Source organism: Phocoena sinus, chromosome 2 (assembly GCF_008692025.1).
Source record: "Phocoena sinus isolate mPhoSin1 chromosome 2, mPhoSin1.pri, whole genome shotgun sequence".
NCBI classification, from domain to species: domain Eukaryota; kingdom Metazoa; phylum Chordata; class Mammalia; order Artiodactyla; family Phocoenidae; genus Phocoena; species Phocoena sinus.
Genome location: NC_045764.1, coordinates 117,764,779 through 117,778,720, shown reverse-complemented (window position 1 = coordinate 117,778,720; position 13,942 = coordinate 117,764,779). Strand labels below are relative to the sequence as shown.

At 34.7% G+C, this 13,942-nt stretch overlaps 1 protein-coding gene across 2 annotated transcripts in view; it reads right to left on the bottom strand.

The window, feature by feature from the left end:
• GEMIN2 (gem nuclear organelle associated protein 2) overlaps positions 1 to 13,942 on the bottom strand; it is a 29,782-nt gene that overhangs the window by 8,539 nt on the left and 7,301 nt on the right. For both annotated transcript variants that reach the window (XM_032624831.1, XM_032624832.1), the window contains 3 exons: positions 12,847 to 12,915; positions 9,641 to 9,751; positions 7,866 to 7,924 (listed from right to left, as the gene is read on the bottom strand). In XM_032624831.1, coding sequence (XP_032480722.1) covers positions 7,866 to 7,924; positions 9,641 to 9,751; positions 12,847 to 12,915 — 239 coding nt within the window. The remainder of the gene's footprint in view (positions 1 to 7,865; positions 7,925 to 9,640; positions 9,752 to 12,846; positions 12,916 to 13,942) is intronic.

Here is a 13,942-nt window from a genome sequence, read left to right as displayed (position 1 = left end):
AATAGTAAAAGACCACAAACAACCCAAATATTCATCAATAAATGGACTGACTGAATGAACTAGGATACATCTACACAGTGGAAGACTATGAGGCTTTTATAAAAAACAAAAAAAAAAATGAGGGAAATATCTGCACTGCTACCATGTGACTTCCAGGATCTATTAAGTGAAGAAACAAGGTACAGAATGGAATGCTTAGTATGTTATGTTTTGTAAGCATGTGCAGAAATGCAGATATATTTATATATATTTGCTTATATTTTTTAAAGGAACAGTGAATGGAAGGATAAATCAAAAATTAACAATAAAATGGATAACTACAGAAGGGAGAAAAGATGCTACAGAGGATAAAGGTGGATTCTAAAACGCTCCAAAATGTACCTTGAATTATAATTTTAACTTTGGAACAATGTAAATATTTTATGAAATTATAAAAGATTAAATAAAAACAGAAAATGACCAAATGAACCTTCTCCTATACTAGGTTGGTGGCATAACCACACAGAGGAGAATAATTTCAAGTGATCTTAAACATGATGTTCTGATATCCCTAGTGAGACATACCAGTGACAAACAGAACTGCAAAGAATTTTTTAAGTGTACAGAGTGAAGTCAGAAAAACAAATATCATATATTGATGCATATATGTGGAATCTGAAAAAATGGGTATAGATGATCTTATTTACAAAGCAGAAATAGAGACACAGACGTAGAGAACAAACGTATGGATACCAAGGGGGAAAGGGGGGTGGGATGAACTGGGAGATTGGGATTCATATATATACACTATTGATACTATGTATAAAATAGATAACTAATGAGAACCTACTGTATAGCACAGGGAACTCTACTCAGTGCTCTGTGGTGACCTAAATGGAAAGGAAATCCAAAAAAAAGAGGGGAGATATATATATATATATATATATATATATATATATATATATATACACACACACACACATATAGCCGATTCATTTTGTTGTACAATAGAAACTAACACAACATTGTAAAGCAACCAAGAAAAAAAAGAATTCTTAAACTGATTTCAATAGTTTTATTATCAGTAATATTGTTAGTATTATTCTGAAACTATTATGTGACTATTACAGGATAAAGCCAAAAATTATGTTAATATTATTAGAAACCAGAATTTTGAGCATAGAAGAACAGAAATAAAACATTAAATAAAAATCAAGTAGTCGGGCTTCCCTGGTGGCGCAGTGGTTCAGAGTCCGCCTGCCGATGCAGGGGACACAGGTTTGTGCCCCAGCCCAGGAAGATCCCACATGCCGTGGAGTGGCTAGGCCCATGAGCCATGGAGTGGCTAGGCCCATGAGCCATGGAGTGGCTAGGCCCATGAGCCATGGCCACTGAGCCTGCGCGTCCGGAGCCTGTGCTCCGCAACAGGAGAGGTCACAACAGTGAGAGGCCCGTGTACCGCCAAAAAAAAAAAAAATCAAGTAGTCTTAACTTAGAACTGAAATATTAATTTGAACTCATGATTTTATTTTTCTCTTTCTAAAAACTACATAACTTCCTAGCTCTGTTCAGTCTAAATGCAATGACCAAATGAATAACAACTAGCTTCCCTAATGTCCAAATTGTGGACGCTAGACACCATTTTCTACTTTAAAACAGGAACCAGCACTCCCAGGAGAAAAGAAAAGACTGATTCCAGATCTGGAGCCAAGTGTCCAAGATACATCTGAGTCATTTTGGCATACTAGAAAGGAAGAAAGCCGTAAAATAAAAAAGACCACTAAGGTTATATAACAAAAAGCATAGGAATTGATCTGAGGGGCTCCCACTGTCCAAAGATGGAACAATTTGAGCATCAAAAAGAATATTGACTGCAATATCCCTTTACCTGAATGCGATGGTCAACTTTATCACCACTAAAAGTGGGACAACTAGACATTATATGCTTCCTGATGTGACACAGTAGCACACATAGTCTTGTCAAACAAACAAACATACACATTACATATAATCAAGCCTCTAGACCTACCTACCAGTATGGAGGATAGATGAACCATTAAATACCATCATGAAGTTAGCTGTCAAAACCAAAATGTGGGAAATTTTACAAGTCAAAGGACACGGTTTCTTCAACAAGAAAATGGCAAGAAAAACCCAAGAGGTTGATGGGGATACTTAAGAGACATACTAGACAAATGTAATGAGTGCATTGCACTTGGATCCTGATTTGAACAATTCGAATGTAAAAAGACATTCTTGGGACAATTAGGGAACATGAAACATGGACTGGACATCAGACAATACTATGGAGTTATTCTGAAATTTATTAGTTATTCAATAAATTTGTGATACAAATACTACAGTCATGTGTTTTAAAAGCCCTTATCAGTTAGATACACTAAAACAGGAGAAATGACATGTCCGAGATTTGTTTAAAATACAATCACAAAACAGTTGAAGCTGGGTTATGGATTTATCTTGGGGGTTTACTCTACAACATTTTTATGGTTTAAACAACTCCATAATAAGAAGCTTTAAAAAATAATTACCATTGGTAAAACAATTAAGGCAGCTAACAGTTACTGGATCCTTTTTGAATGGGATCCCACTCACATAACGAGGTATTTCTATGAATTAGCAGTTCTTGCCTTAAAGATACCCAAACAAACAAAACCAACAGTAAAACACCCTCTTGGGTTTTCTGTCATAACAATGACAGATACTTACATTGAAGCTGTTACTGCAAAGAGTCGAGGCCTATGTTATCTTTTTTCCAAGCTTGCTATAACCTTCTATAAGTTTTCCTAAGTGAAGTCTATAGAACTGTCCTAGAACTTTTCTGTCCTAGAATTTTTCCATTTTTACCTAACTTTCTGAGGGGAAAAAAAAAAAATCATGACCCAATACACTTGGACATTTCTTCTCTCATAATTGTATATTATAAAATATCAGTCAGATGATATATTTAAGTTTCTGGTTCCATTAAGTACTAGCTTACTGAACCATCAATTATCGATACTTAATCTTTATGAACTGGTGTCCCATATGTAAAGGAAAAAAAACCCTGAGTTGGTTTAAGAATTAGAGATACAGTATATTTGTGCCTAGGGCATCCTCTCATTTAATTCTTACTACCAACAGGTGAGGTAGGTATTAATTTTGTTTGTGATCAGCATAGTTAAGGGCTTAGTTCTGGAGTTTGGATCTTAGCTCTGCCATTTACTAGTTCTGTGATGGTAAGAAAGTAATTTAACCTCCCTCTGCCATGGTTTCCTCATCTGTAAACTGATAATAGTACCTACCTTCTAAGGATTAAATGAGTTCCTATTTTGAAGCACTAAGAAAAATGCCTGGCACAAATTGCCAAGTAAGTGTTATTTATCATCATTAGCATAATTACTGTAGACAAAGAAATTACATGCTGAAAAGCAGTTCTAAGGGGGAAGTTTATAGCAATACAAGCCCACCTTAAGAAGCAGGAAATATCTCGAATAAACAACCTAACCTTGTACCTAAGCAATTAGAGAAAGAAGAACAAAAAAAACCCAAAGCTAGCAGAAGGAAACAAATCATAAAAATCAGATCAGAAATAAATGAAAAAGAAATGAAGGAAACAATAGCAAAGATCAATAAAACTAAAAGCTGGTTCTTTGAGAGGATAAACAAAATAGATAAACCACTAGCCAGACTCATCAAGAAAAAAAGGGAGAAGACTCAAATCAACAGAATTAGAAATGAAAAAGGAGAAGTAACAACTGACACTGCAGAAATAAAAAAGATCATGAGAGATACAAGCAACTCTATGCCAATAAAATGGACAATCTGGAAAATATGGACAAATTCTTAGAAATGCACAACCTGCCAAGACTGAATCAGGAAGAAATAGAAAATATGAACAGACCAATCACAAGCACTGAAATTGAAACTGTGATTAAAAATCTTCCAACAAACAAAAGCCCAGGACCAGATGGCTTCACAGGCAAATTCTATCAAACATTTAGAGAAGAGCTAACACCTATCCTTCTCAAACTCTTCCAAAATACAGCAGAGGGAGGAACACTCCCAAATTCCTTCTACGAGGCCACCATCACCTTGATACCAAAACCAGACAAGGATGTCACAAAGAAAGAAAACTACAGGCCAATATCACTGATGAACATAGATGCAAAAATCCTCAACAAAATACTAGCAAACAGAATCCAACAGCACATTAAAAGGATCATACACCATGATCAAGTGGGGTTTATTCCAGGAATGCAACGATTCTTCAATATACACAAATCTATCAATGTGATAAACCATATTAACAAACTGAAGGAGAAAAACCATATGATCATCTCAATAGATGCAGAGAAAGCTTTTGACAAAATTCAACACCCATTTATGATAAAAACCCTGCAGAAAGTAGGCACAGAAGGAACTTTCCTCAACATAATACAGGGCATATATGACAAGCCCACAGCCAACATCATCCTCAATGGTGAAAAACTGAAAGCATTTCCACTAAGATCAGGAACAAGACAAGGTTTCCCACTCTCACCACTCTTATTCAACATAGTTTTGGAAGTTTTAGCCACAGCACTCAGAGAAGAAAAGGAAATAAAAGGAATACAAATCGAAAAAGAAGAAGTAAAGCTGTCACTGTTTGCAGATGACATGATACTATACATAGAGAATCCTAAAGATGCTACCAGAAAACTACTAGAGCTAATCAATGAATTTGGTAAAGTAGCAGAATACAAAATTAATGCACAGAAATCTCTGGCATTCCTATATACTAATGATGAAAAATCTGAATGTGAAATCAAGAAAACACTCCCATTTACCACTGCAACAAAAAGAATAAAATATCTAGGAATAAACCTACCTAAGGAGACAAAAGACCTGTATGCAGAAAATTATGAGATAGTGATGAAAGAAATTAAAGATGACACAAATAGATGGAGAGATATACCATGTTCTTGGATGGGAAGAATCAACATTGTGAAAATGACTCTACTACCCAAAGCAATCTACAGATTCAATGCAATCCCTATCAAACTACCACTGGCATTTTTCACAGAACTAGAACAAAAAATTTCACAATTTTTCTGGAAACACAAAAGACCCCGAATAGCCAAAGCAATCTTAAGAACGAAAAACGGAGCTGGAGGAATCAGGCTCCCTGACTTCAGACTATACTACAAAGCTACAGTAATCAAGACAGTATGGTACTGGCACAAAAACAGAAAGATAGATCAATGGAACAGGATAGAAAGCCCAGAGATAAACCCACACACATATGGTCACCTTATCTTTGATAAAGGTGGCAGGAATGTACAGTGGAGAAAGGACAGCCTCTTCAATAAGTGGTGCTGGGAAAACTGGACAGGTACATGTAAAATTATGAGATTAGATCACTCCCTAACACCATACACAAAAATAAGCTCAAAATGGATTAAAGACCTAAATGTAAGGCTAGAAACTATCAAACTCTTAGAGGAAAACATAGGCAGAATACTCTATGACATAATCACAGCAAGATCCTTTCTGACCCACCTCCTAGAGAAATGGAAATAAAAACAAAAATAAACAAATGGGACCTAATGAAACTTCAAAGCTTTTGCACAGTAAAGGAAATCATAAGCAAGACCAAAAGACAACCCTCAGAATGGGAGAAAATATTTGCAAATGAAGCAACTGACAAAGGATTAATCTCCAAAATTTACAAGCAGCTCATGCAGCTCAATAACAAAAAAGCAAACAACCCCATCCAAAAATGGGCAGAAGACCTAAATAGACATTTCTCCAAAGAAGATATACAGACTGCCAACAAACACATGAAAGAATGCTCAACATCATTAATCATTAGAGAAATGCAAATCAAAACTACAATGAGATATCATCTCACACCAGTCAGAATGGCCATCATCAAAAAATCTAGAAACAATAAATGCTGGAGAGGGTGTGGAGAAAAGGGAACCCTCTTGCACTGCTGGTGGGAATGTGAATTGGTTCAGCCACTATGGAGAACAGTATGGAGGTTCCTTAAAAAACTACAAATAGAACTACCATATGACCCAGCAATCCCACTACTGGGCATTTACCCTGAGAAAAACAAAATTTAAAAAGAGTCATGTACCAAAATGTTCATTGCAGCTTTATTTACAATAGCCCGGAGATGGAAACAACCTAAGTGCCCATCATCAGATGAATGGATAAAGAAGATGTGGCACATATATACAATGGAATATTACTCAGCCATAAAAAGAAACAAAATTGAGCTATTTGTAATGAGGTGGGTAGACCTAGAGTCTGTCATACAGAGTGAAGTAAGTCAGAAAGAAAAAGACAAATACTGTATGCTAACACATATATATGGAATTTAAGAAAAAAAAATGTCATGAAGAACCTAGGGGTAAGACAGGAATAAAGACACAGACCTACTGGAGAACGGACTTGAGGATATGGGGAGGGGGAAGGGTGAACTGTGACAGGGCGAGAGAAAGTCATGGACATATATACACTAACAAATGTAAGGCAGATAGCTAGTGGGAAGCAGCCACATGGCACAGGGATATCGGCTCGGTGCTTTGTGACCGCCTGGAGAGGTGGGATAGGGAGGGTGGGAGGGAGGGAGATGCAAGAGGGAAGAGATATGTGAACATATGTATATGTATAACTGATTCACTTTGTTATAAAGCAGAAACTAACACACCATTGTAAAGCAATTATACCCCAATAATGGTGTTTAAGAAAAAAAAAGAAAGAAATTACATGCTGAATGTGTGTACACTCTAAAAAAAGTATCTTGTCTGGGGGAGGGAAAAATGAACATAGGATTACTTACCCTCCCTATATTAAAAATACTATAAAGCTTTGAAAGGTTATTGGTATTGGAATAAAAACACTGACCCATGAAGAAAAATATAAAGTCCAGAAAGAGACCTAAAATAAATGTGTGTGTATATATACACACACACACAAGAATTTAGAATATGAAGATATTTTCAAATAAATTCCAGGTGAAATTTTAATGTAAGCAATAAAATCAAATGTATACTAAATAAAAACATGCCCTGACTGAAAATGAACAAAGGACAGTAGCAATTAAAAAAAACTACAATAAAACATATTCTACCCTTACTGATAATCACACAAAAGCAAATAAAAATAATTTGTATTTTTATTATCAGAATGGAAATATTTATATCAACTGAAAACGCCTAGTGCTGAACAGGAAACGGGCACTCTCATTGACACTTTAGTGGGAACAGAGTGGTATGATCTTTCTGGAAGGCAAACTGGCAATAAATATATCGGTTTTAGAAATACATGCAAGCCCTTGGGACTTCCCTGGTGGCACAGTGGTTAAGAATCTGCCTGCCAATGCAGGGCACACGGGTTCGAGCTCTGTTCTTGGAGGATCCCACATGTGGTGGAGCAACTAGGCCCATGTGCCACAACTACTGAGCCTGCGCTCTAGAGCCCGCAAGCGACAACAACTGAGCCCGTGTGCCGCAACTACTGAAGCCCGTGCGCCTAGAGCCCATGCTCCACAACAAAGAGTAGCCCCCCCTTGCCGCAACTAGAGAAAGCCCTCGTGCAGCAATGAAGACCCAACACAGCCAAAAATGAATAAATAAATAAAAATTAAAAAAAAAAAAAAGAAGTACATGCAAGCCCTTTAACTTATTTCTAGGAATTTATCCTTTGGAAAATATAGAGCTGTATGTACAAGGATCTTCAATGCAGCATTATTTATAGAAAAAAACCAGAAATAAAGGGAATTGTGAAAACACAATACTGTTTCCTTATACCTCAACTTCCTCATTGTAAAATGGAAACAATACTCTCTACCACCATTAATAATGCTATCATAAAGCAAGAAGCCAAGGATTACTTACCTGCTAACCAAGCAGATTAACAAATTCAAAGCAGGAACCCTCTCATCATCTTTGCTGTCCTAAAAAAAAGAAAAAGAAAAAGTTTAAAATGTAGTCTGTTATCCCTTAATATTTTTGAAACAAGTTTCAAGATGGAAAACATGAGCATTTTATTAGAGGATAGAAATAATCACAGGGAAATAGAAAATGTCAAAGAAAAAGGAGAAACTGTAGAGTTAATGATTCCTTGGGAAACATCTAAGATCATCTTTTAAAGAAAGGTCCTGAATAGGTCCTGAAAAGAAATAAGAGTTGAGGGCTCTAAGGAGGGTAACTTGGGAGAGATCTTCTTCCTGGTTCCAAGTAAAGGAGCAAAAAAACCCTGTGTCCTAACTGGGCACGAAGGGAAAAAAATTATATAAAAATACTTCAAAGAAAATATTCCAGAACAGAGTTCTCAATTACGATGGAAGTAGTTCATGAACTATACATTTTATAAAGTTCACTTTAAATATCTGTTAAAATGACAGACCTAAGACACATGGAAGGTAGTCTTACAGAGTATGAAATTTATTTTTATACATTTCAAGGAATAGTCACAATAACTCACTGAGTAATGTTATAACAGACATGTCATACATTATTCAAACTTGGGACACACTCCAATGATGTCAGCATATTCAATTCCTTTATATGCCAAGAACTTAACAAGATGAATAAGACATACTTCCTGCTGATAGCACAGAAGAGGAAATATCCATATCAGCTTTAATTAAAGGAAAAATATGTTAAGTGTCATAAAAAAGATACAAAGCATACTGGAAAAACAGATCATTGAAGAGATTATTTTTAATTGTGAGGATTAGGGAAAGTATCACAGAAAGTGATAGGATATGAGCCAGACTGTGAAAAGTAAATGGTATATAGATGCAGATTAGAAGAGAGTGAAAAGGCACTTCTGGAGAGGGAGTAAAGTCTAGGAACACAGCTTAGGGAATATTTAATGAGTGACAAGTACATTTTGCTCAGAGTACAGGCCATATAAGTTAGTTTGTGCCATATCATGGATATTTAATGAAAATATTTTGGAGTAGTCAATGAACAAGTATACATTTTGTGGAGGAGTAAAAAGGAATAAAAAAAAATCAGAAGTGGACTTAGTCTGGCATCAAATTAATTTATATTGTAATGCTGCAGGTATGAGTTAGAGGAAGGGTCTGATTGGAGAAATTCAAAACAATTATTATGCCAGACTGTTAGTTGACCACTCTGGCTTCTTGACTCCCCTTATTATTTAGCAAATGAATCTCATTTTTAGCTGGGCACACTGTCACCCAACTAAACATTTCCCATAGTTCCTTATGGCCATGTGACTAAATTCTGGCCAATGAGCTATTTTGGCCAGATGTGTTTGTAGAACCTCTGGGAAGGCTCTTTGGAGGGGATGACCTTCTTCTCTTCCTTCCAGCTTCCTATAGTGAAATAAAATGGCTGAAGCTCCAGCAGCCATCCTGGATTATGAGGTGAGCTTGCGGATGGAAGTCACATGTGGCAGAACTCAAAGGCCTGGGGCGCTGCCACCTTAGATCTAATCTGCCTACCTTCAGACTCCCTTTGTCTGAGAAAAGCACTTACATTTTATTTAAGCTACTGTTATTTTGGACTCTTCTATTATGTAACTAAATCTAATCCTGACTAATCAAATACTCCATGTTTTCCTGTTTCAGTGAAATCGTTCTTTACCACCACATAAATTGGTGAGTGCTTCTGATTTGAAATATTAAGTTTGAACTTACCACTAAAAGCCTCACTTCAGAGCACCTTCTTGCAAGCTGCCGAATCAGTGAATGAGCCTCCGGTAATAAAGGTTTTTCAAGACAAGCCAATAAAGCATAAAGCCATCTTCCCTATATAGAATTTTAAAAAGTAATAAGTAAGCAAACTGCACCATAAATTTAACTTATAATCACTGAATTGTACCTCAGAAAGGTCATATCAAATTATGTTTCCACCAGCAGTATATATGACTGAGTTTATTCTGAGCAACACATCACTTTAGGGGAAACCTGAAGAATATTAGAACAAAGTTTAAATAGCAATTTGTGTAACACACTAAGTTAGCTCCTCAAGCAACCCTAAATCAATAAGACTTTTTCTTAAACAAAAAGATTGACATCTGGGGGTGGGTGGGATAAATTGGAAGATTGGGATTGACATATATATATATATATATATATATATATATATATATATATATATATATACTATTGATACTATGTATAAAACAGATAATGAGAACCTACTGTATAGCACAGGGAACTCTACTCAATGCTCTGTGGTGACGTAAATGGGAAGGAAATCCAAAAAACTAACACAATATTGTAAAGCAACTATACTCCAATAAAAATTAATAAAAAAAATAAAATAACATTAAAAAAAAGATTCACATCCAGGTTTCTTTTATAAAGAGTGAGTGGGACTCTCTTCTACACGAAAAAAGCTGGTATACATTTAAACTTGACTCAAACTTTCTGGGATAAATTTACAATATAAAGCTGGCATTCAGGTATTCAAATGGCCTCTACACTGAGAAGGTGCCTAAATCTCTACTGATGTCTAAGATGTATCTATACCAAAAGATTCCTTTTCTCAAAGTCAGTGAGCACACTGTGACAATACTAAAAAATAAAAGCAAAACTAAATAGCTGAAAACCTTCTTTAATAACATCACACTTAGTCGGCAAAATAAGGTGGTATTTCTCAAAAAATATTAGACAAGTAATCCCAAGAAATAATTAAAAGGTCCCTTTTTCTTTTTGCTAGTTTATGATAAGCAAACTTCCTGTGACACAAGGTTTTTTTTTAAACATTGGTATTCTCAGTACTAGAGTTCTAATGGTATGGTTACTTAGAGGAATTGAACACTGTTGATTTAAAAGACAGATTACTCAAAATAAAACTCAAAGGATTAATCAGATTAAAATTTAGTAAATCAGCTATCACTGGTTCAGAAACACTTTAATGGTTCCTCTGGCAAATATAGCCACACTTTTCGGTAATACATTTTCATTAAATTAACAGGAAAAGCCAAAATTATCACCTCTTGAGTGGGTAATCTTTAAAAGCTAAAAAAAGAAAGTTCCAAAAATCTTACAATAGAGTTAAAAAAATAAAGACTAAAGGAAGAGAAGGAAAATACGTCAGATAAATAATACTGCTAAAAGGTCGCTGCTATCAGACAGGAAGAACTGATATAGAATTTAAAGCTCAATATCTAGATTCCAATGAAAAAGTAGCCTAAGAATATGAGCCAAGTTATCTATTGAAGATGTAGCTAATATATAAACCCATGGAAAAAGTTTTGCTTCACTGATAACGAAAGAAACATAAATTATATTTACTTTGAAGTACTACTACATATTTACTAAATTTGAAAAACCAAAACAAATTATAAAGTGATAGCTTGAACCATATGGAATTGTTGAAAATCAAATGTTTTTAACCTACAAAAAGGGTAATTTCATAAGGTTCAACTTAAAGTAGGGTTGTAGGGAAGAGAAATTTAAGGATCCATTGCTGATGTCATTATATACGGGTTCAATTCTTCTGTAAAGCAAGCAGGATGTAACAAAAGTTTACAAAACCTTGATCCAATAATTCTATTCTAGAAATATCCTGAGAAATAATAAAAAAGAAAATCAGTACAAATGTTTATAATTTAGTCATGATTGTAAAATATAAGGAAGAATCCAAATGGTCAATAATGAGAATCAAAGTAAACCACAGACATTTAGACAACGGCAATTATGTGAATTACATTATCATATAGAAATATATATGTGAAATGTGAGCTAAAAAAACAGAATATATACATTAGTAACAACTATGTAAAAGACATGTCTGACCACTCAATTGAAACAGTGATTTAAGCATGGATTTTTTTCCCCTTCAAAATTACATGTTATATGGTAGAGATTTAAAAGAATGAAAATATAAAAATAAAAAATGAAAATCCAGTGATAAAGAATATAATCATTACACTTATGGAAGAGACTTATCTAAGCCACCTGGCTGAATAGCAGGCTGGGAAACTTATACACTGTACTGTAATGTTGCTTTATCTGTCTCTCCCAGCAGACTATAAGCTTCTGGAGGGCAAATATTATATCATCTATTTTGACAGGAAGTTTTGGAGCCTCAGATACACTCTTTTGCAAATATCCTCAATTGTGAAAAATATTTGTTTTTTAAATTATAACTCCAAAGGATAATAAAATTTCTTATTAGAGGATTAAGTGGGTAATTCATTTATATAATGTCTACCAAATTTACCCAATTTTGAAGGGGAAAAGTAAGCTGTGAGTGTAAAGCAATAAAATAGAGGGGTAATACAGCACAGTTGTTGAGAGTATAGCCTGACTGCCAGGGCATGAGTCTCAGTTCTGCCAGCTATAATCGGTGTGACCTCAAGCAAGTTACTGAATTCCCATGTGCTCCAGTTTCCTCATCTGTAAAATGGAAATAATAGCTCATAGGTTATCAAAGGATTCAAGGAGTTATTATATATAAAATCCTTAGAACAATGCCTGGCACGTATATTTGCCATTATTGGTATTTCTGATATGCTTTTGTGAACTGGATTTCAAAGCCATTTTAGAAAATGCATTTCAAAGTTCTTTAGGTCAGTGTTATTTGAAATGGGGTCTGCAGACTGGCCAGTCTGTTTGTTACTGATCTGTGACAAGATAAGCAGCTTCTCCCAGGATATAAATCAACTATTTAGTTGACTTTTTTTCCCCAATGCAAGACTATCTCAATGAAGGAAGTAGTATGTTGATTTACATTCTAGTGTAATTTCCTTATTTTACTGCAAACAACCATTGCTTGCATTACACATATAGTTGTATGTATATGACATATATATAAATAATGTAAAGCCATATCTTATATATAAGTATATAAATTTTGTCTGCATTATGAAAAGAAAAAAATGCAGTATTACCAATTCTGGAGTAAAGTCTCTTTCTCCAAACCAATTACTCAGATATTCCAAGACACTAGTTACTGTTGCCTAAAAAGGAGGGGGGAAAGAGATGAAAGAACAGTATTAGTAATACAACACTAACAAGTTCAACCTGAGTTTCATTAAGTTCAGTTAGAAAGCAACTCTTATGTTTAAAATGGCCTCATTCTTTAGGCTTCCAGAGAAACCTGTGACTCTATTTAGTAATTTGATTAGATGGCACACTCAGTGAGAAGAGGCTTTGTAGACAAATATTCTTATATACTTTCAATTATCAATACCTTGGTTTAAATCCTAGGATTTAGTTTGTAACTACTAATTTAGTTCGGAACTACTTAAAAAAAAATTCCATATACTCTTAAAAAAAAACCTTTGCATAAATACCTTCAGCTTATTTTCATTAAAGCAGAGTACAAATCTAAAGACTAAGTTAGCTAGAGAAAGATCAGTTTTAAGCTATATAGATAGAATTATCAAACTGTTGAAAATATTCGCGGGCTTACGCAAATATAGATGGACACTTACAAAAATCACTCTCAACAAATTTAGTATAACTACTACAGTACCTTAGTGTAAATGATCAAGTAAGTAAAACTGTCAGCCAGTGTATGATTTACAACAGAGTATGACTGTTATCTTCCAAGGGTACCCAATGCTATGTGAATGCAAAATAATCAAAGTTTTTATTTGCTCTTTAAATGGATAACAGAGTTCCTAGTTCTGAAAGACTGAAGAACCAAAATCCATATTTCTCCCCTTTTGATCCAAGAAATTCAAATTTCATTCTTAATGAAGTGTGTAGGACATCTGGAACTAGAAATAGCAATCTAACCTTAGTATTTATTTCAAACCCCAGAATCTAAGACTTATAACTGAAATGTATACATGTGAATATTTTAGCACCATGATCAAGAGCATGAGTCCTGAAATTAGATCAACCTGGGATTGAATTCTAGTGTTGCCATTAAAACTTGCTGAAAAACCAACTGCAAGTAACTTAATCTCCAATTTTGTTTCCTCCTCTATTTAAAAAAGGATATTAATAATAATTTCCCATATAGGGTTGTAGTGAAGA